This window comes from Prosopis cineraria, unplaced genomic scaffold (genome assembly GCF_029017545.1).
Source record: "Prosopis cineraria cultivar Desert tree isolate PC_DT_omini unplaced genomic scaffold, ASM2901754v1 PC14, whole genome shotgun sequence".
NCBI lineage: Eukaryota > Viridiplantae > Streptophyta > Magnoliopsida > Fabales > Fabaceae > Prosopis > Prosopis cineraria.
Window position 1 is genome coordinate 29346233 of NW_026555345.1, and position 23073 is coordinate 29369305.

At 32.4% G+C, this 23073-nt stretch overlaps 2 protein-coding genes across 2 annotated transcripts; both read right to left on the reverse strand.

Moving 5' to 3' along the window:
* Positions 1-6266: 6266 nt before the first annotated feature.
* Positions 6267-8975, reverse strand: LOC129292455 (uncharacterized). Its single transcript, XM_054930005.1, has 2 exons — positions 8636-8975; positions 6267-6472 (listed from the first exon to the last, which is right to left on the reverse strand). Exons 1-2 carry the CDS (start codon positions 8973-8975, stop codon positions 6378-6380), a joined length of 435 nt encoding a protein of 144 aa, XP_054785980.1. The 3' UTR covers positions 6267-6377.
* Positions 8976-14940: 5965 nt separating this feature from the next.
* Positions 14941-20384, reverse strand: LOC129292456 (hevamine-A-like). Its single transcript, XM_054930006.1, has 2 exons — positions 20287-20384; positions 14941-15649 (listed from the first exon to the last, which is right to left on the reverse strand). Exons 1-2 carry the CDS (start codon positions 20382-20384, stop codon positions 14941-14943), a joined length of 807 nt encoding a protein of 268 aa, XP_054785981.1.
* Positions 20385-23073: the final 2689 nt, after the last annotated feature.

Here is a 23073-nt window from a genome sequence, read left to right on the forward strand (position 1 = left end):
TTGTTTGGTATTAAATATGACGTTTTTGTGGTTAGTGATTCTAGGACCATTTTAGCGGGCCAACATCGTCCGTTGTCTCGTGACATTCGGATTTCCCTTCTAATATTTTTTGGTTATTTCTAATAATTGCCTTTCGATTTATTGCATTGAAAGGGAAATTGTTTGGGCACTGGTTAGTTCCCACGTGTTCGTAATTTTTACTTGCTTTGGATTGTCTTGTCGTATTTGATGTAGTAATTACACAATGCAAACGTATACGTGGGATATGGAATTTCCATAATTCTAGTGACTATAGTTTATGGATAGCTACAAATGTAATCCCAGCTCAAATCTCAACACTACATACGTGCTTGAAGTTTAGAAAGAGTCGACTGTACTAAGGTAGTTCTAGGTTATTTTCCTTAGTTGTTACTTCCTCAAATCTTATTTATAATAAGATGCTACGTAGTACGTACCAAGGGTGAAACTATGTCAATGATGGAGGGGACCTTGGCCCCCGCCAATTTCCATCCCTTTTATATATATATATATATATATATATATTTAAAACATCAACCATGAACTATATGAAAAGAAAAGAAAAAATATAATTTTTGGTCCTTGCACTTTGCTTGTATTTTGCTATAGGTCTCTGTACTTTTTTTCTCTCAATGTTTTAAGTCTATACATTTTCATTTTTCATTATTCTATAGGTCATTAAATGAACAAAGTGTAGGGAGTTTAGAAGGACCTAAAACATCTAAAAATAAAAATTTAAGGACCCAGAACACAACAAAATGCAGGACCTTATAACAAAATACAAACAAAATACAAAGACCAAAAGTTATATTTTTCAAAAGAAAAACATCAACACTCACTTTTTATTTGATTCATGCTTGCATATAATACACACACATATATGTATGTTTTGCCTCTTATAAAATTGTGAATATAATTTACATGTTAAAAATTTTTTATTAGTACTTACTCCGTTTAAAAATGTAAGGTATTTTTAATCAAATTTCATCCTCCAATAAAGTAATTACCTAATTTTCAACTAATCCTATCTTTTTATATTTATCCTTATTAAACATCCTACAATAAATATAAAGTCATTATCAATAAGAGCATGTTTAAAAAAAAGCAATAATTATACCTTTAAAGACTAAAAATGCCTTACATTTTTGAACATCCAACTCCTCAAAAAATATCTTACATTTTTAAACGAAAGGAGTATTTAATTAATTATTTTTAAATTACTTAAATTAATAATATTTATTAAATTAAAAAACTTGGCCCTCCTCAAATGAAAAGTCTGGTTCCGCCCATTACTTACTTACTGGTTCTAGGTATAGGACCCTATACAAAATTTAATAAAATATTTGTAACTTATTTTTTAAAAGAATGTCGGCGTCTCTTTCTTTCCATCCCCTCTCTCTCCCCACATTGAAATATACCAATAAAGGGAAATTTTTAAAAGTTGTCAAAAGATGTGCTAAAATTAATTTTTACTATTTTCTTTAATCTCATGAAAGTAGTAAATAGAGTCCATAAAAATGACTCAAGGGAGTACTACGTGGATTTATTTGGAACACTTAACCTCACTTAAAAAGAATATGGGAAGTTTAGAAATGAAATATGCAAACTTGTATGCCGAACCTGATTTATCAAATGCTTCTATAAATTGATGATTTTCATAACACTGTATAATAATGAGATGAAAAGAAAAAGGAACAAAACACTTAATGAAGGCCAATTCAGGAAAATCATTAGCGTTAAATTTTTACGGTGTGGTAAAAAAAATATTTCCTTTAATATTATTTATAAGACCCTCCCTACTCATTTTTAGTACATGAGCATTTATAAAATTTAATGAAACATTTAGAGTCATTTTCAAAAATCCCTTGTCTGTCTTTTATTCTTAATTCAAATAATGACTTTAATTAATTGACTGGAGGTAATTTTGAAAAATGATAAAGATTTTTTTACATTTAATTTATTTTAACTAATTTTTTAATCTTATAAACATAATTCACAAGATTTTGTGAAAAGAATAAAAGAGAGTATTGTATTAAAGATCCAGCTCTCTTTAAATTGGAGCTGAATTTTTTCCTCTACAAAGAAGAGTAGAGAAGAAACCAGTGCAAATCTGAACCGTTAAATTAAATTTAAAAATTTAAATTTTATAACTTTTCAAAATATATATTTAATTTGAATTATTTAAATTTGCAGTGGAGAGAAAATGTAAAGGACACAAACCCACCTCCTATAACTTTGCTTCAATCATGACCAAAGAACTTACGAATTAACCATGGGGCAGTAGATTGATTGATTTTATTCCCAAAGGGCAAAACAATCAAGAGAGAGAAGATTTATATGTGACACGTGTTAAAATTGAAGCTTTATCGCCACTGATTCTGGGACCACATGCATGAAAGGAAACTACGGGGGAACAAAATCGTCGACCGTGATCTTTGGATTGATCTTGTCCAATGTGTTTTGGTTGTTTCTTGCAATTTAATGTAATTTATATTTTTTATTATTTTATTTAATTTGCATCTTAGCATTTAATTTGGAGAAACTACGGTAAAAAACCCCAAGAGTTAAGGATGTTCACGGATTTGGCTCGGTTTGGTTTTGTGTAAAAATTAGACCGAACTGAACTAATCAATTTACTCATGAATAAAACTTGATCGATTTTTATAAAAATTGGTTTGGTTTGATTTGATTAACGTATGGATCAAATTTTAATGAATTTATTTAACTTTTTTTTTCTTTTCTTGTATTTATAATTGTTAAATTTCTTTTAATTTAAATTGATTTATGCATTGCTGACTCTTTTATTATATAAAATTTTCTTGTTTATTTTATGCTTTATTTCAATCATGATATATTTATGGAAAGTCTTTGAACCTAAATTAATCACATATCTTATACATACATGTTCATTCTTTTTTTAAATTTTTATTTAATTTTTGCTTGGCCTCAAATGAATCAGAGATAAAAAAATATATTCATATTATATTAATCTGATTCATCTCTTCATTTCATTAGGCTTGAGTGTATTGTATCTTCATGATCTTATCAATTTCCTTGTGCCATCTATATATATATATATATATATATAATGCAAATTAATTTTATGATTGCAAGTAGCAGAAAATCAAAATAATGATGGTGGTCAACTAATCATCTTCATGATTATATTAGATGTACTATTTGAATTCTTATGGAGAAATTCATCACCTAATAGCAAGTATCAAACATTCAAATATCTCAAGGCTAAATATCCAAAATTTCAAATATCATGCTATTTAATATTAATATTTGTATTCTTAGTTCCTTACATTATACATATATATTCAAAACATAATATACATCTCTCAATGTCATAATAGATAGATATTATATAAATATATAATATTTTTTAATTAGGCTTGGTTCAAGTTCACTTCGGCTTCCAGATCTTGAAACTGAAACCAAACCAAACCAATCGATTTGTATGTCATAAAAACCAAAGCAGACTTGATCAATGATCAATTTTGGTCGGTCCTTTTGGTTTGGATTAGTTTTGAATACCCTTACCAAGAGTATCTATAATCTGCGATGGTTAGAAGTCAAAATTACACTTTAAGACCGTATATATGAGTTTCTGGCATGGCTAACAGATTAACACACCAACAATTTTTAACCTACAGTGCCAGGAGTATCTATTATGCATGTCTAATGTTCAATAAGGATTTACTTGTTTGAAGCATGAAAAGGCATTTTAAGTTAATTTGATAAACCTACTTAGGGAATTTAAGGATGCTAATTACTAGATTAGCCGTATGTGAATAATTCATGGGCAAATTTAATTTTCATCACAGAAGTACTAAAATGAAATGGTGGGGTGAGTCTTGGTTGAGATGAGTGTGAATGTGATGCAGGCAAAATGGAGGGAGGGGGAGGACCAGAGTTTTGGAGGAGTCCAAAATCCAAACTAGAAGACACAGAGAGGGATGAGAAGCGGCAACCATGTGGTATGGTTAGAAATGCAAAGTTGGCCCAGCCCAGCTCTTAAAGATTCAAGTATTAAAGTCTGATTTTTTAATTTATAACCTAATTTTAAGATTTAGTCTTTATTCAAAGGGCTTAAAGCGAGGCTTGTAAGCCCGTCTTTAAAAAAAAATGTAACATTATAATTTAAATATAATATTCTAAATAAAAATTCAACATAAAACAAATCAAGATCTCACATCAAACAAAAATTTAAAAGTCTAATTTTAAGGTGAAGATTAATAAATTTAAATCTTCCTCATCATCATCTAAAAATAAAATATTAGATCTATTAGATGTAGGTCTACTTGTTGAAGATGAAAATGAAGGTTCAATGTCAATTATCTTTGCAACTTCTTCTTTATCACCTACGATAAATATTAATCAGATTGTGTTATTATCATATATATATATATATATATTAGAAGACAAAATATAAAAATTATCATAAAATGATGCAAAACTATTTAACCAAAAGTACAAATTAATGCTTGCTCATTACTTGGAAAAAGGCAAGAATGATACTTTGTTAGAATACGGGAGCCTATGCTAAAAGCCACTTCACCAGCTATTGTAATGATCAGAATGCTTAAAATATTGCATGCTATCCTTGAAAAATTAGAAAATTGTTGTTAATTAGTCTTCCACCAATGCAACACATCTAATTTTCGAAACTAGTGACCATCAAGGAAAGCTTCTTTTGAAATAATAATCTAATTTAGATTTTTCAATGAAGAAACATCCCTACTCTTGAAATTAAGAAAATCCTACTTTTTTTAAATATTCCTAATCTAATTAATCATACAATGAATTTTCAGTATTTATGAAAAAAAAAAAAGTAATAGGACTTGAAGAGTTGCCTAGGCTCAGCCCTTTTTTTATCAGCTTTTATTAAGGTTGGGCCCTAAAACTTGATTACCCTAAAAATCACTCATTTCTCAAACATGGACCCTAATTTAACAGACTCTTTATGCCCGACCTTTATTTCAAATTCTGGATGTGTAACTTTAACCCTTTTTAGTTTAAGTTGAATGCTGATTGGGACCAACTCATGTGTTGCTGTGACACACAAAACGTCCTCAAATCAGAATAATTATTTTATAATTATCACATCCCCTAATTTCCTCCACATTTGCATCGCATCTTTTTCAAAATTAGAGAAAGTGAATAAAAAAATTAGCAGAAAATTGTAAATATGTCAAAACCGAGAGGGGATAAAAATAGAGGCAGATAAAAAGGCTACAACGAATTGAAAAACTCAGAGGGAATACAATTCAATATTCAATAAATAAAAGATTATAATAATTAAAGCAAGATATTCCTAATTTTCAATTTAATCTTCTTCTTCCTTTTTTTTGTGCCAAAGGAAACTACTATTAATATTAAAGGCAAAGACGCCAAACTAAACAGTACAGAGCATTTAAAGTGAAAAAGTCAAGAGAAGTAGCAAAAAGCAAAAACGAAAATGAAACACAGCAAAGAGCTAAATCAAAGAAAAGAAAAACGCAACAATAAAGATGCATAAGATTAGCCAACCCCAACTCAACCAGATGAAGCATCAAGTAGATCGTGGTTCATATCAGAACTCAAAGCATCTTTCGCCAGAATAGAAGACAAAGGAGGTGATGGTGTCCACCCATCCAACTGGACTCACTTCCTTAACAGTAGAAACAGCTAAAAAATCAATTGCACTATTACCTTTGCATGGTACAAAGGATATGGAAAACTTGGCTTTAGTTGCCATGAGAACTAGAATGTTTGCTATCTTACTTTTGCATCGCCATTCACCCATATCAGATTGGCCTTGATTGATACTAGTTACAAGCTTTTGACAATCACTTTCAAAGACCACTTTGTCATAGCTCAGGTCTCTTGCAAGCATTAGTGCTCTTTTTAAAGCAAGTGCCCTAGCCATAAAAGCTGATATAGACTTTACTTTATCAGAGAATCCCGGCCCATACGAAATACCCTGAATCATTTCTGCAAATCAAACCAATACCAGCCACGTTACCGTGCAGTGGGAAAGCTCCATCGCAATTTATTTTCTAAAAGCCAGCTAGCTGTAGGGGCGTCCAAGAATGTTTTCGCATAGCACCATTCTCTTTTGATTCATCATTGAGAACCAAGGAATTAGCACACCATATTAAGGTTCAGAGAAAAGAGAGAAAAGGATAAAAAGGAATTCTTGTATTCTTATATATTATGATAAGAAGTGATACAGAGTTCTTATATACAAAAGGTGAATAGAAGATAAAGTATATACACATGTCTAGCTAATAACCGTATAACCGCTTATAATGACAGCACACATGACACTAATCAGATGACATAATTATATTCTCTAACAGCCTCCCGTAAACTCAAGGTGGGTTGACATCAAACACTTTGAGTTTAGTCTTCAGTGTATGAAATCTTGCACTAGATAATGGCTTAGTAAAGATATCGGCAATTTGATCTGCAGAAGGAACACAGGTAACTTTGATTTTCTTTTGAAGTACTTTGTCATCAACAAAGAATAAATCTAGCTCTATATGTTTGGTTCGATGATGCAAGACAGGATTATGGGCTAATTGTACAGCACTGATATTATCACAGTAAACTAGAGGACTATGTTGAGCTGTTGGTACTTTCAGTTCTGTAAGTAAGCTTTGAAGCCAGGTAAGTTCAGCTGTGACGTTGGCAAGGCTTCTATACTCAGCTTCAGTACTAGATCTTGCCACAGTGGATTGCTTCTTTGCACACCAAGAAATCAAGTTGCCACTAAGAAAAATGCAAGAACCTGAGGTTGACCGACGATCATCAGAATCACTACCCCAGTCAGCATCACAGAATCCTTGAAGAGTTAAAGCTTTCTCACAACAAAAATATAGGCCATGTGATATTGTGCCTTTTAGATACCTTATAATTCGTTTGACTGCACGCCAATGAGACATAAGAGGACACTACATATACTGGCATACCTTATTGACACTGAAAGAAAGTTCTGGTCTTGTGATAGTGACATATTGGAGATACCCAACAATAGATCGATAAAGTTGTGGATTGAAAAATGGTTCTGGAAATGAAAATTTACTGAGTTTGGCAGAGGATACCATGGGTGTGGCCACTCCTTTTGAGTTCAACATCCCAACTTTAGCTAGAATATCTTTGATGTATTTTTGTTGTGAGGGAGATAAAACACCAGAACCATGAGATTTTACTTCAATGCCCAGAAAGTAATTGAGAGTACCCAGATCTTTTAGAGAAAATTCAGAATTCAACCAATGTTTCAGATTGGTAACATAATTAGCAGAATTTCCAATAATGAGTATGTCATCAACATATACCAAGACATATGTTAAATCTATAGCAGTGTGTCGAATAAAAAGACAGGGATCACAATGACTAGGAACAAATCCAAACTTATGTAAGGCATCAGCAAGATGATGAAACCAAGCCCGAGGAGCTTGTTTGAGACCATACAAACTTTTATGCAACTTGCAGACCAGTTGAGGATTAGTAGATTCAAAGCCAGGAGGTTGATGCATATAAACCTCTTCTTCTAAGGTGCCATTGAGGAAAGCATTGTTAACATCAACTTGAGAAATAGACCAAGATTGAGAAAGAGCAAGAGTAAGAACAGTCCGTATAGTGGTAGGTTTAATTATTGGAGAGAATGTTTCTGTATAGTCAAATCCATAGGTTTGGTGAAAACCTTTGGCAATAAGGCTGGCTTTGTATTTATTTAATGTACCATTTGGATTGTCCTTTCGCCTAAGTACCCATTTGCAACCTATCACAGGATGATGAGAAGGTGGTGGAACAAGAGATTAAGTTTTATTTTGAATAAGGGCATTATATTCATCAAGCATGGCTTGTTTCCATCGTGGGTCTTGTAAGGCGAGATAAGGATCAGTAAAAGAAGAAGAAGTGTGATAAACTTTAGGTTTGAAAATACCTCTCTTAGAACGAGTGACCATAGGATGAGTATTTTTGGGTGGTAAAGAAGGAGGAGGAGGAGAAGCAGCAGATAGAAGAACAAGATAAGGGAACAGGAGAAGACATTGAAGCAGGATTAAAACTGGGTGGAACAGACAGGGATGATGACAGTGGGACAGAATGAGACTGTAGTGAAGAACCAGAAGAAGTGAAAGACATCAGAGGGCCAGAAGAAGGAGAAGATAATTAAAGGCTAGAAGAAGTAGAAGGCATAAGAGGGATTAGACCAGATGGAGAGGAAGACAACAATGGTATAGAGGTAGAGGTGGATATAGTACGAAAGGGAAAGGAAGTTTCATTAAATTGGACATCTCTAAAGATATAGATACAGCCACTAGGAGATAGGCATTTATTGCCATGATGACTCATACTATAGCCTAAAAAGGTGCATTGCTCAGACCAAAAGGAACATTTATGAGAGTTATAAGGACGAAGAAGAGAGAGGCAAGCACAACCAAACACACGAAGAAAGGAAAAATTAGGAGACTGCTTAAAAAGTTTGGTATAAGGAATTGAATTAGCTATGGCAGAAGAGGGGAGAAAATTTGTAACATAGGTGGCAGTGAGGAAAGCATCTTCCCAATATTTAAGAGGTAAATTTGCTTGAGATAATAAAGCTAAACCATCGTACTATGTCTACCTCTGATGTGTATTGAAGCCATGATGCTGTCGGAGATAGTGGATTGAAGCCATGAGAACAAGAGTTGATCCTGGCGATACCACTGCAGATAAGCTGATGAAACAACTCTGGATAGAAGATCGGCATCGGATGCAAATTGCTGAGGAGAACGAGATGACTCAATAAAAGTCTGAAGATTATGGCCGCGAATTGCAGATTCGACTTGCTGCTGCCAAACAAGATAATTCTTCTCATTGAGTTTCACTGTGAGGTGGTGTGCAAAAGAAATAGCATCACCATTCTTAGACGCATCAACTATGGCAAGTTTACCATTAGAGGAGTTGGAGGATTCAGACGCCATGGTTAGTAAGAAAGCTCTGATACCATATTAAGGTTCAGAGAAAAGAGAGAAAAGGAATTCTTGTATTCTTGTATATTATGATAAGAAGTGCTACAGAGTTCTTATATACAAAAGGTGAACAGAAGATAAAGTATATACACGTGTCTAGCTAATAACCGTATAACCACTTATAATGAAAGCACACATGACACTAATCAGATGACATAATTATATTCTTTAACACACCAATATTCCATCGTATTAATCTTCACTCGTTCTATGACATTTCTAGGATTTGGCTCATTACTATTGAAGACTTTGTCATTTCTTCCTCTCCATATTTGCCATAACAGCTCATAAATGGATGAAATATCAAACTCAGTAATATTACTATTTGAAGAGAAAATATCCTCCCACCATTTGCTGAAATTTATTATGTTGGTGACATCTGTTTTCAAGGATAAGTTGCTTCCAAACCATACACATCGAATTCACTGTGAAACAGCCCCAACCCAATATTTACACTAAACCATATCATGTTAGAAAAGAATTTACTTACCATGATATAAAATGAACAACCTAACTATGATGGTAGAAAAAGAATTACCCTTACTTCTACTATGATATTTAGAGAAAATCTAATTTACTATGGTTGAAAACATTTTCACATAATATTCATAGCAATCATAGCAAAAAAGGCTGAAAGTATTTGATTTTATAGTAAATTTACAATCAATTAACTGTCTACGTCTTCTAAGATTGGAAAAGAGCAAACTCCTTTGTGTAGCCTATCATAGTAGAAAAGGAGTAAAGAATCATGTCATTAGGCTTCTTATAACTTAAGCCAATAATTTCGCAGCAAATCAAAATAAAATAAACATAGGGACCTATGATTAATTGATCCAAGTTTTTTTAAAAAAAATTAGTGAGGGTGTCTAGAAATCAAAATAATTCTAATAAAATGTGTAAGAATATTAGCTAAGTCGAGTCACCTATAACCACAAACTCTATTACGCGATTATTTTTTTTCCTTATAACTAATTAGTGACACAATTCAATGTATGCCATCGTTTTTCATACCATTTTCCTAGAACTAGGAATTCCAACTTGGACTGGTTTCCTAACTAATCAAAGAAACAACCATTACTTATGGTTGAGGAACATACTGAAGGTGGAATTAGGTGTCACCTGGCTATTTGTTGCTGTCAATAACTAGTTTCACCTTATGCCTACTAGGGCTCTAATACCTTTGGGTTTCTCATAATTATTAATCTTTTTATTATTCACTATTCCTTCTACTCAGGATTCCCTTCACTTCTTGATTTTATGATCTCGCTTTATTCTTATCACTCTAACTTTCTACGTTTTCACATGTCATGTATCTTACTAATTTATTTTTATCTTAGTCTATTCCTATTATGTAGCCGCGTTTCTATTAGACTCATTCTTATAAACTTTAACGTTTACACTAATTTTCTGTCTTAATTCCCTATAGCATCTTCCCTTTCTCTTAGAGTTTATCTTGCAACAATGATTCCCCAATAATTCTCACTACCTTCTTTCCTATTACTAATTATTTGCCCTTGGCCTTTGAACTTGTCTACCTATTATGGGAGGGTGAAACATGCTTCATGACATTTATTCTCCATTTTGCCATCTTTCTGATTGCCTCTATACTCATTTTAATGTTTCACTATACAACTCAACTCTTATACTCCTAGTCATAATAACTTGGAACTAGTAACTATAAACTAAATTTCTTGAGAAGGGAAGACCTAATGATAACACAATGAGAGCCTGTAAGATTAAATTAATCAATCTGACCCCCAAAGTTATACAATGTACTAATTTATTTTACATTTTGAAAGACCAATTGGTTTCTTTTTCTTGGTGGCTTCCACTTAGATGGCAGCCTAAACCTCGACTTCTCCAAAATAGATGGATTCACTTTCAATTTTTACTGAAGTAATCATTGTTTTCTCCCCATTCTCCCCTCCTAGGATGCAACCCACCTTAGGAGGTACAAAAGTATTACCCATATAACAAAAGAAAACAAACAATGTAAAGGAAGGGAAAATAACATTGAAGGACCATTGAGAAAAATTAATATCATTCAAGGATCAATCGACTTGAAAATTGCACTGCAATCACTTGATCATTGATTGATATTAATTTTTAAAATCAAAAATCCAAACTACCCCTCTAGTTTAAAATAAAAAAACTCTAAAGTAGGCCTATAAGAGCTTTTTCTAATGAAAAAAGCTCCCATAAAATAGGCCTACAAGAGCATTTTTTTAAAACACTCTCGTATATACAAGAGCTCAGCTTTTTGGTGCCATTTCAGATACTCTTGTTTCCAAACACCCTTAAAGAACAAACGAAATGCTCCAAAATGCTTTTTTTATTGTAGTGAATTGAATGCTTTAGCGCAATTTTTTTAGCCCAAAAGTTACCTCAGACACAGGAGACAAGCCCATCATAGGTACCAAGGCCTTTTCATTTTCATCCTCTCCATCCGAAAGTAATCAATGTTAGCATGTTTGATTTGATGGGCTAGAGGACTCACACAAGCCTAATTCGGCTCTTTTAGGGATTGGGCTTCTACTTAATGAATCACAATGGGCTGTTCCGTATAACTTTCAGGATCACTATGCCACATAAGATCATTGACTTTGTCCTCATCCCTCATCATACCTCCGTTCTTCAACCCTTCCTAATTATTGTTATTAATTTTTCCTTAACCGTTATCTGCATGAATCCCACTGATTTTGCTAGATCCGCTATTCTCGCCCTAATTCTTACCCTTTCCTTTATTGTGCTTCTTCGTCTCTCCTCCCTTCCTCTGCTGATCACCGTCGTCCTCAAGGTGGCCATTTTTTTATCATGTTAGCTTCAATCCATCTCGGCTTGCAAACCACCACCGCTCCTTCATTTGTTCGAACATGTGACACTCCCAGCCAACTGCCATACTCCTCTTCATCATCATAATCATCTATCATTTCATCAGTCATACAGGAATATCCTCCCATCGTGACCAATTCTGCCACATTTATAGCAGAAAATATGTAATCTTCCATGCCGAACATTAATCCATGCACACTGGCTTTCGCTTTGGTCTTAGGATCCAAAATCCATTAACCAAAAGTTTTTCCAGGTCCACCAACACTCTAGTCCGGATGAAAGTCCTGGATAGTTTCCCATCCATCACGGGATTTTCGAATATGACCAACTCACCCACTCCGCTTCCTAGTACCATAGCATTCTCACGATCAAATGCACCATGTGGGAGTCCATGGAACTTCAACCCAAAAAAGAACACGGGTGAAATCCACATCCTCATAAATCAAATAATTGTCCCAGTATTATAGATTAAGTAAGAACCCCTGTATTGACTACGGTCTGCCTTTAGCCAATCTACTGTAGTCCTCCACCTTGTAGAAACGGAAGGTAAATGCGTTCTTATCCACATCGTGAAATTCGACTTCTTTATCAACCCCTAACCCTTTTTGATCATGGACACCACAACTCCTTTATTCAGATTTTTGTCTGTTTCCAACCTTCCAACTAACGATCTTTCTTCTTTCTATCCCAATTGAGAGGCACTTCTCTAGAGCTTCTTTTTCCTTGCCACTGCCCTGTCCCACTTCCATCCTCCGAAACACCTGTAACTCATGCACACCCACAAAGGGAATAATCTTTTAAAATCTTCCACTATTCTTTTTCCTCATTTTCTTTTCTATTTCTTTTCCTTAAGTTATTATCACCATTTTGTTTTTGATTTCCTAATATAAAAAATTATTATCTATAAACTTACTATTTCATAAAAGAAATTCTTGTATGAACTCAATGCATCTTGTTATTCGCATTTTGTCTAGTAAAAATATAGGGAAAATAGAATTCAAGAACCACTACATAAAATTTATATCCCACAAAGACCAAATGATTTAATAATAGCACTGTAGTCTTCTGACCTTTCTAACATGTTAATTTCATAAGCAAAAAGACTAAAATGCTTCTCATAATTAAAAAACAAAACAAAAGAAACCTCTACCGTCGCCGGCGCTAGCCGTCAAACCACCATCGATAGCAAGGTTGTTGGAGCCTTGCTGCTGATGAGGTCGCCCAGCACCAGCAACATTTTATTTGAGAACTAAGTTTTTAGGTGGTGAATGGTAGGTTTGATCCCATGATCTTTGGCCACCTAAAAAGCTTGATGGCCAAGCCCTTTAATATATATATAGTAAAAAAATTATAAGTAGTAAACCAAGCACAAAATTGCTTCCATGCAATAACCTAATATATGTTGTTAATTTCTGAAACGGAATTTGTTATTTTACGATTGTCACTTGTTAATCTGACATGGACAATTATAAATTAAAGGTTTCAAAACTTTACTCATTTTACTTATTAAACGTCCTAATATGTTATTGTCAATCACGAATAGGTGATTGTCAAAATCAAACGAATACTTGTTAGTAAATGACTAACATGTATAATTAAACCTTTCCTATCATTTTTTTCCAACTTGTTAAAACCCTAATAGATTCTTGTTAATTTTAAATAAATTATTATTATTTTATAAATGTCACTTTGTTAATCTAACATGGACAATTACAAATTAGGGGCTTCAAAACTTCACTCATTTTACTTGTTAAACATTCCAATGTATTGTTATCAATCATGAATAAGTTGTTGTTAAAAGTAAATGGGAACTTGTTAGAAAAATTGATAGGAAGGGTCAGTACATGTTAGTCATTCACTAATAAGTAAAAGTTTCTAACAAATATTTATTTGATTTTGACAACAATCTATTCGTAATTGATAACAACACATTGAGACGTTTATTAAGTAAAATGAGTGAAGTTTTAAAGCCCCCAATTTATAATTGTTCATGTTAGATTAACAAGTAACATTTGTAAAATAACAACAATTCATTTAAAATTAATAAAAATCTATTAAGGTCTTAACAAGTTAGAAAAAAATAATAGAAAGGGTTTTGCTGTACGTATTAGTCATTCATTGACAAGTATCCATTTCATCTTGACAACCATCTATTCGTGATTGACAACAATGTATTTGGATGTTTAACAAGTAAAATAAGTAAAAATTTAAAACCCCCAATTTGTAATTGTCTATGTTAGATTAATAAGTGACATTTATAAAATAATAAATTTTGTTCAAAAATTAACCACACATATTAAGTTATTACATGAAAGTAATTTTGTGCTTGATTTATCACTTATAATGTTTTTGTCATATATATATATATATATATTAAAGAGCTTGATGGCCACCTCATTGGATCAAATCCATCCTTGACCACCCAAAAACTCATTTCTCAAATAAAATGTTGTTGGTGCCAAAGCTCCAACAACTGACCGTCGGCAACCCTGTCGATAGCAAGGCTCCGGCAACCTCACCTCTGACGGCCGGTAACGGTGGAGGTTTCTTTTTTTTTTTTAACTATGAAAGGAATTTTAATCTTTTTACCTATGGAATTAATATGTCAAAAGGAGTAGAGTACTGCAGTGCTATTATCAAATCATTTGGTCCTTGTGATATGTAAATTTTACACAGTGATCCTTGGATGCTATTTTCCTAAAAATATATGCTATATTGTATTTCAATCAAATAAAATATGATATGTCATTATTTTTAATAATTAACTTTATTTTTGGAATAGAATTCCTCTTCATTTTCTCATCTTTTCTCTCTCCCATCTTCCATATAACGTTCACTTTCTCAAAGAAAGTTTTTATTTATTAATGATGATAACATGACTAGAATCATGCTGTCTTCACTTAGAGATGGAGGGCACCGGCCTCCTACAACTTATTCCATACATGACTGGAAGTACGATAAAAGGCGATACAGAACCTCCAATGCAGATTTCGTCAAGGCAACCAACGGCGCACGTACGATAGTAAAGGCTTCAGGGTTAGTGCATACAATCTGATTGCTGTACCCAGATATATAATCATAGTGCCTACTCCATAACATCACCACCAAACTTGGGAGATGTTTCTACTTGAGGAAGAATCTCATTGTTGAGCTTATCGATTAGGACACAACCACCAGCAGTACCATTTACTTTCGGAGACGCCGGGAGGCCAACATAGAACTTGGTGGCAGTGAAGGTGTTGGTCCATTGGTTCCATGAATCTATAAGTTTCTGAGTGTCCCCATCATCCGTGCACTCGCACTGAAGGTTGTTGTAGAACTGGACCAAGATGTAGTCAAATACCCGAGTTTCAATGGCCGTGTTTAAGGAGTAATCTGGGAAATGGCATTGTGGTGCGGCTGACAAGTAAAACTTCTTTATTTGGCTATAAGCGTGAAGCTCTTCCGCAAGATCATCCCAATACAAGTTTCTGCTGGCTTGTTCGATGTCAAAATCGATGCCATCTAAAGCGAGGAGACCAAGTAGACCTGAACTTTGGCCACTGAGGTAGTAGGTCCAAAGGTGGTCTGCAAACTCCTTGGCGTCTTCAGATGAAGAAAGGCTATATTGCCCAGAGGCTCCTCCGAGAGAAAGGAAGATTTTGATGCCAAGGCTTTGGCATGTGGCTATTTGGGAGGCATATTTAGTACAAGGAACGCCCCAGGATGCAGAACAATGTCCTGAGAGGTTGATGACTGGAGTCTGTCCATTGCCGAAGACATTGAGGAATGCTATGTTGATAATTGTAACATCTCTATTTAAATTTTAATAGTTAATTTTGGTTAATAGAAATTTAAAAAAAAAATATTTAGAAGTAAGCAAATTAGTAGAAAATAATTATTAAATCTAACTTAGGATATAATTTTAAATTAATTTTTTTAAAAAAATTATTAATTAATTAATTAAAAATATTATTAAATTATTATTATTATAAAAAAAAAGAAAAGAAAAGGTGTAAAAAAAAAGGGAAGAAGAAGAAGAAGAACGCTTTCAGTGCCGCGTGCTGCAATCATTATGTATATATAATAATAATAATAAAAAAGGGAGAGAGAGAAAAGAAGAAATAAAAAAAATATGTGGGACCCACTGAATTTTTATAAAACTCACCCGTTTCCTTTTATTTCTTCAATTCTTTTCCTGCGCGCGAGCTGAGGCGGAGAGAAGCGAGTCACCGGTGCGAAATATCTAAATTTTTAAGGTAAGAGTTTTTAATAGGATATTTAGGGTGTGATTTTAAGCTTTTCAAGATTAAGTAAGTGTTCTAAAAATTTTTCTTAGTCATCCTTCTTCTTTGGTTTCTGAGTTTGTAATGGTAGAAAATTTAAGATCTGGAAGAGGGATGAATTTATGTTGAATAAATATGATTTTTGAGGTTGTCAGTAGTATAATAAATGTTCTAGAGTATAAATTTATTGATGATCTTTGAATTTGTGGCTTATGGATTAAATTCTAAACTAGATCTGAAAATATATGTTGATTTATTGAGGCTTAGATGATTATTTGGGATGAGAAATAAATTATTATGGTTATAGGATTATGATTCTAAGCTAGAGACTCAATTTTTAATTTTTGGGTATTTTAGGTACGAATTTATGAAATAAAAGAAAATTTTGATAATAGAAATTAGTTTAGAAGTTGATTTTTAGATTATTAATGTTTATTGATAATTAAAAGAGGAGTTAAAAATTTTACTTAATAGTATTAACTATAGATTTGTATTAAGATTGAGATTAGGAATTATGTTATATTTTTAATTCTATTATTAGAATTATTTTATTAGTTTCAAAAATTGAAACTAATATTTATAAATAATATGTTATTTGTAGATTGTATTACTGGTGAAGATTGTGGTGAGAGAGAAATTTTAAGGAATAATTTATTGAAAAAGCCACAAGGTAACCATGCTTTTAATTTGTGATTAGTGTTACTTCATGTTAATTGGGTGATTATTGAGAAAATTATGAATTTTGTAATATTGTATAATTGTACAATATTATTATGAATTTATTTAATTATTGTGGGAGGTGTTGGGAGACTTGCTATTATTCTTGTATTTATGTGCCACGTGGTACGCCCCTATTGGAGCTCAATAGGTGGTTTGTAAGGGCTCGAGCTAATCTACCTTTGGCCGGGTAATTTAGCACCGAGTGAGGGCTACGGCTCGAGGTAAATGGAGGGATATAAGGATGATTGTTTGTGTGTATTGTAATATTTCTTATATTTGTTGGAATTATATTATTTTTAATTATCACTTAGTAAGCACACACTTAACTGTTTGTATACACTATTATAAATTGGCTTTGGTTACTAGGACTTTTGAGTCTCATTATGTGGTTAACAATTTTCAGGAGAAGAGCCACGAGTGACACGTGGAGGAGTCCCGGAGGCTTAATGGTATAAATCCACTGTCTCTTTTGGGTATTTAATTTATGATTTATAATGTGTTATATTGCCAATATTAGGGCTTTTTGTTTATTGTCAATTATATGAATATATAAATGTAATCATGCCTTTCAAACTATTTTTATTTTTGGTACAATTTGGATGACTATAATTTTAATATTTGGTTTACTTTGAATTGATTAAATTGGCATGATTATAAGGCCAAATAACTGGCTTGTGTTGAAAATTGACTAAATTACTTATTTTACTTATTGGGAGTATAAGGATGGACAAATGTGATTTAGTTACTTGTTGGAAGTATAAGGATGGACAAATGTGATTTAGCCTAATATCATGTGGGAGGTAAAAAGTTATCTGAAATGTTATAGTGTGTGAGTTGAAGCTAATTATAAAATATTTTATATTGAAATTATTGATATAAAAATGTGTTGGGTGGCTGTAACCCAACTATGGTTGAGTTAAATTATTTTTTAAAAAAAAAATTTGGTGTGTTACAATAATCTCGTACTTGCCACCCTCTATTTTGAAGTTCTCTGCTCACACTTTACTCCTGTTGCTGAAATTAATAATTAATGATCGGAATAAAAATATAGGCCTGACTTAATTTCAATTAAATGTCAAGATACTTTTTGTTGCGTACATGAGGCAATTCTTTTTGCAAAATGGTCAAGCACTAAATGTGACTTCTCTTTTAGAAGGGGTTTGAAAATAGATCATCATGTTGTAAGAGACTAGCTTTTTTCACTAAATTTAATCCCCGTTGTTGTGATTTCAAGTTGTTGACATATTTTCTTTGGTCTTTATTATAAGACACTTTTTAGAATAATTCTTTGGTCTTTAATAAAAGACATGTGGAATATTATTTATTATCATTTTCCAATTTTACTCCTATTTTAGTTTTAATTTTATGACTCATCATATATTATGTATTTCTCTCTTCCTATTTTTAATAGGGATAAAGTTAAAAAAAAGTTTTCATTTTAAGTCATGTTTAATAAGTTAATTGTCATTCCTTTGTTGATCTAATAAAATAGTTGAAAGTGCTTTGTGGCAGGAGTTTATATATACAATACACCAACACACATCATTTATGACAATGTTGCAAATTTTTATGAATTACTTCCTTCAGATCAAAATATAAGATATCAATAACTAATTCTTAAAAATATTAGTTGAAATCTTAATTTCTTAAAAAAAAATTATATCTTTTCAATTTTACTCTTATTAAATACCCTATATAAGTGCTTTAATAATGATAATTAAAATTTTAATGAATATTTTTTCAAAAAGAATAATAAAAAAAATAAGGACATAGCTGAAAAATTAATTATAAGAATTACTCACTATTTTATATTTTAAACTAAGTAAGACGTTTAAAATATACTCTATATCATGATGAGGACAGTGTAGTTGTTTAGTGATTTGTGTTGTTTGATCTGATGGTATTAAATATGAGCCAGATAGCGATACCTTTCTTTCTTTCTTTTTTCTTTTTTTTTTTCTGTTACTGTTTTCCATACTTGTTAATGGTTATGAATTTTTAATGAGTGTTATTTAATCCAAAGTTGTAAACTTGCAATTCTGTCTGTTTTTTTAATAACAAACTTTTTATTATCTGTATTTTAAACAAAAAGGGGATAACAGAACTTTTAATATATCAAATTTACCTCAGTTATTGATTTAATCCCTTAAATTTCTTTTTTATTGATTTGGTCTCATACATTTTTTTTAAATTATTATGTTCATCCTTTAAGTTTTAAAACAAAAATCAATTCTCAAACTAATTTAATGTGTAAAATATGTTAATGACTTGATATGTATATATAACTAAATGAGAATAAATTAGCTAGCCATTAAATCAATTTAATTTTGATCAATATAGTCTGTTTTTCTGCATTTTACTCTTTGGTTTTTTTTTTAAAATTTTTGAGCATGTTTTTTGTCTATCTAAATAATTACACTTTTTTTCATTAATTTATATGGCTACTATTAATATTTCACTTTCCGTGTCAACAGATTTTAACAATAATACATTCTTTTTAAATAATAAAGACTAAATTGATAATTAAAGTAAACTTAAGAGATCAATTTAATAAAAATTAAACTTAGGTTGTAGGACCAAGTCCATAATTGAAAAAAAACTTGAGGGACTAAAAATTTTATTATTTTTAAATAAAAACGAGGAAACGATAAGATTGGCCGGCAGATGATGTGGGGGATTATAGGGTGTGTATAATATACATAGCACGTTTAAATTCATAAATAAGTAAGAAAAGTGTTGGTAGTAGACAATTAATTATACGTAGGTGATTGCTGTTATGGAATATTAAAAATTCTCTTCTTCATCAGGTTGAAGTATTAAATTAAATTATTTATTTTTATTGATCATACGATTATTTTTTTCACCTTTTAAAAAATATGTCGTGTGTGTGCGCGTTTAAAAATATAAGCATTCAGATTCTGATCGTGGTCCTGCGAAGCAAACATGTTACGGCGGAGGACCACCGCGAGCGCAAGAGAAGCATCGTCCTTTATCATTTCGTTAAATTAAATTGTTGTTATATCATTTATTCATAGGATACCATTTGGCTGTGCATTCTCGAAGGCCCTTAACAACTAGATTCTTTCTTATCCTATTCATTTTATAGACTTGTATACTTATTTAGTATATATGATATATATATATATATATATACACGCACATGCATATTACAATATAAATACTTATGGTAATATTTATAAAAGAGTTAAGGTACAAAATTGCCCTAAATGTTTCCAACCCGGCGCACCCCATATGGCCATGTCCTTAAGTATTTTTTGATATAATATTACCACTAATATTTTTTATTTTGGTACAATGTCGCTCCACCGTTACCCTTTAACTACTTTCACTGTTAACTTTGAAAAGTCACCCCACCGTTACCCTTGCCGGACTGCGACTTTGATGTCCACGCACGAGAATTTTTTTCATTATTATTGCCATGTCACCTCTCCTGCTCTTCTTCATCTTTCTTCCTCAATTTTCTTCCGCCAAATCTATACACAAAAAACCCATATTTAGACCCAGATCTCAAACCCAAATTCATAATTCCTCCTCAGTCTTCTTCTCCCCCACATGTTCTCCTCTGTCTTTCTGATAAACCCAAAACCATATCCAGATAAAATCATCGAGCAATATTCAAGTTCTAAGTCATAATGAATTGCATTATTGGGGTTGCATCAACAAGATGTTAATGTTCGAAAACTTAACCAGAGAAAGAATATTGGATAGAGGCATAGTACAATCACCCAGAAATCGCATTTCATAGACAATCAGACTTAACTAGAGTAAGGTCGAAGTAAGAATGAAGAAGATCTGAATGCCGCACAAACCTAAGCGAGAAGTCAAGAACCACAGATTTAAAAGTAGAACAAAATCAAAAATGAATAATGAGAATTTCTTCCATCTGCAACTATGCACGAAGCCAGAAATCAAAATAAAAAATGAATTAATTTACACGGCCCTGCAAAATGAACTTTCAAGACAAAAATACTTTAAAAAAAATTTATGATGTCAAGCGCTCTTGGAGAAAAAAATTTCAGGATGTTTTTGCCATTTAAACCTTAATAATATTGAATCAATTGAAACAATGCTGATGTATCATGATTCACCGTGATTGAATTAATATATTTTAATGATATGCTAACTATTTTAAATAGAGAATTGAAAAAATAATAAAATTGTGGAAAAAATTATTGCAAAAAAAAGAGTAAAATTAATTAAAGGTATTAAACGGTCAGATATAAAAAATTCTATTTTTATGAATCTGTGTAAAGCCATTATCATTGATTTTATATGGTTGAAAGTAGCATTGTTGTTTTTTGTAGTAAAATGTTATTATTAATTAGATAAAATATCAAAATATAACATAAAAACTATCACATTAGCAATAAAAAAATACCATATTTATTCTCTAACTTTACACAGTACAGCATGTTTAATTAAGTGTTTTGCAAAGTTTATCATCAATTGTATTTGTAATTTGTATATCGTCAGACGTCCCTAGCATTCAGAAAGCGACTGTGATTTATTTGGCTAAAGGAAAGCAAACAATTGCAATTTGACTTAAAAATACATTTCTTTTTTAAAATATAAATTAAAAAAAACCCAACCACAGGACAAGTAAAAAGCATAAAATAACATAGTATGGGAAATTGGAATATTAAGATTTTTTTATAAAAAAAAAAAAAACTAGTTCTATCCCGTTCACTTTCTTCCTAATTCTGAAGGTTCATTAGACTGGATCATAAGTCGGTCAGATCAATTGAACCGGCCAGTGGGTTCAAGTTCTAACAACCTTTTCATAAAGGAGATTCTTTGTGGACTTGAATGTGATAGGTTATTCAAGTTTTTTTTTTATAATCTTTTTATGAGGTAACTATTTCTTTCTCTTTATTATTGATTTTATTTATTTATGTTTGTATTGAGGAACAGGAAAGATACAATACAATATTACAAAGATTGCTTGTCGTTGGAGATTCCCACAGCTCCCGGAGCGCAAAATGTTCCCAGCCCAAGGCTTTGATTCTGTTAAGCAGATTGTTTACACTTTACGACATAAAATAGTTGCATTGAGTTCACTACTACAGAATATATCTTTAGGAGCGGGTATTTAGGAGCGCTTCTTTAAAAAGCGCTCTAAAATGTAAATACGGAATTTACCGGAGCGCTTTTTTAGAAAAGCGCTCCTGTATGTCAGGGCTTTTCAATAAGATAATGCTCCTAATTAATAAAAATAGAATATTATAAAAAATTTAAAAAGACCTTCGGGAGCGCTCGTAGTTAAGTGCTCCGGAAGACTATCTTCCGGAGCGCTTTTTGAAGAGCGCTCCGGAAGATCAACTCTTTCGGAGTGCTCTTGGAATGAGCGCTCCGAAAGAGCTCATCTTTCGGAGCGCTCTTTTAATGAGCGCTCCGAAAGAGTTGTTCTTCCGAAGCGCTCGTCAAAGAGCACTCCGAAAGAGAGATCTTCCGGAGCGCTCTTTGAAGAGCGCTCCGGAAGAGGTGGTCTTTTATATCTCTGCCTCCCGTCAGTTTTCTTTTCCCTATTTATGAGTTTCTTTCAAACCTCTCTTTCATTTGCTGAGGTTGTGCGTTCCCAACGAGTTCTAGATCATCGCTGTATCAGTCTATCTTCTGTCGCTGTTCACTGTTCCAGATCGTCGTCCGCCGCTGTTCGCTGTTCCAGATCGTCGTTCGCCACTGTTCGCTGTTCCAAATCATCGTCTGCTGCTGTTCATTGTTGCAGATTAGTGTTCATCGCTGTTCATTTCTGTGTCATGTCGCGCCATCTGTCTCTGTTTTTGCGCTGCCGTCGCCGTCACCGCCATCTCCTGCATCACTATTCTAGATCTACATTGCTGTTTCAGATTTGTGCGGCTGCTGTACACCGGAGGAAGCGACACCGCGAAGACCTCCGTTGTAGCCGTGTGTCATTGCTGTACAGCTGAGGAAGCAACGCTGCAAAGACCTCCGCTACTGCCGTGAAGACTTCCGTTTTCTGCCGTGAAGACTACACTGTGAAGGTATTTTTTTAATAATTAATTTATAATGTAATATATTGATATATTTATATATATTTGAGAATAAATTTCATATATATTTTTTTAATAATCAATATTATAGATAATATATGAATTGGAGTTATTTATATTAGAATTATGGAGTATTTGTTGTTAATAATTAGATTAAAGTTGAGGAAACTACTTGAACATTTTTATTTTATTTATGAAATA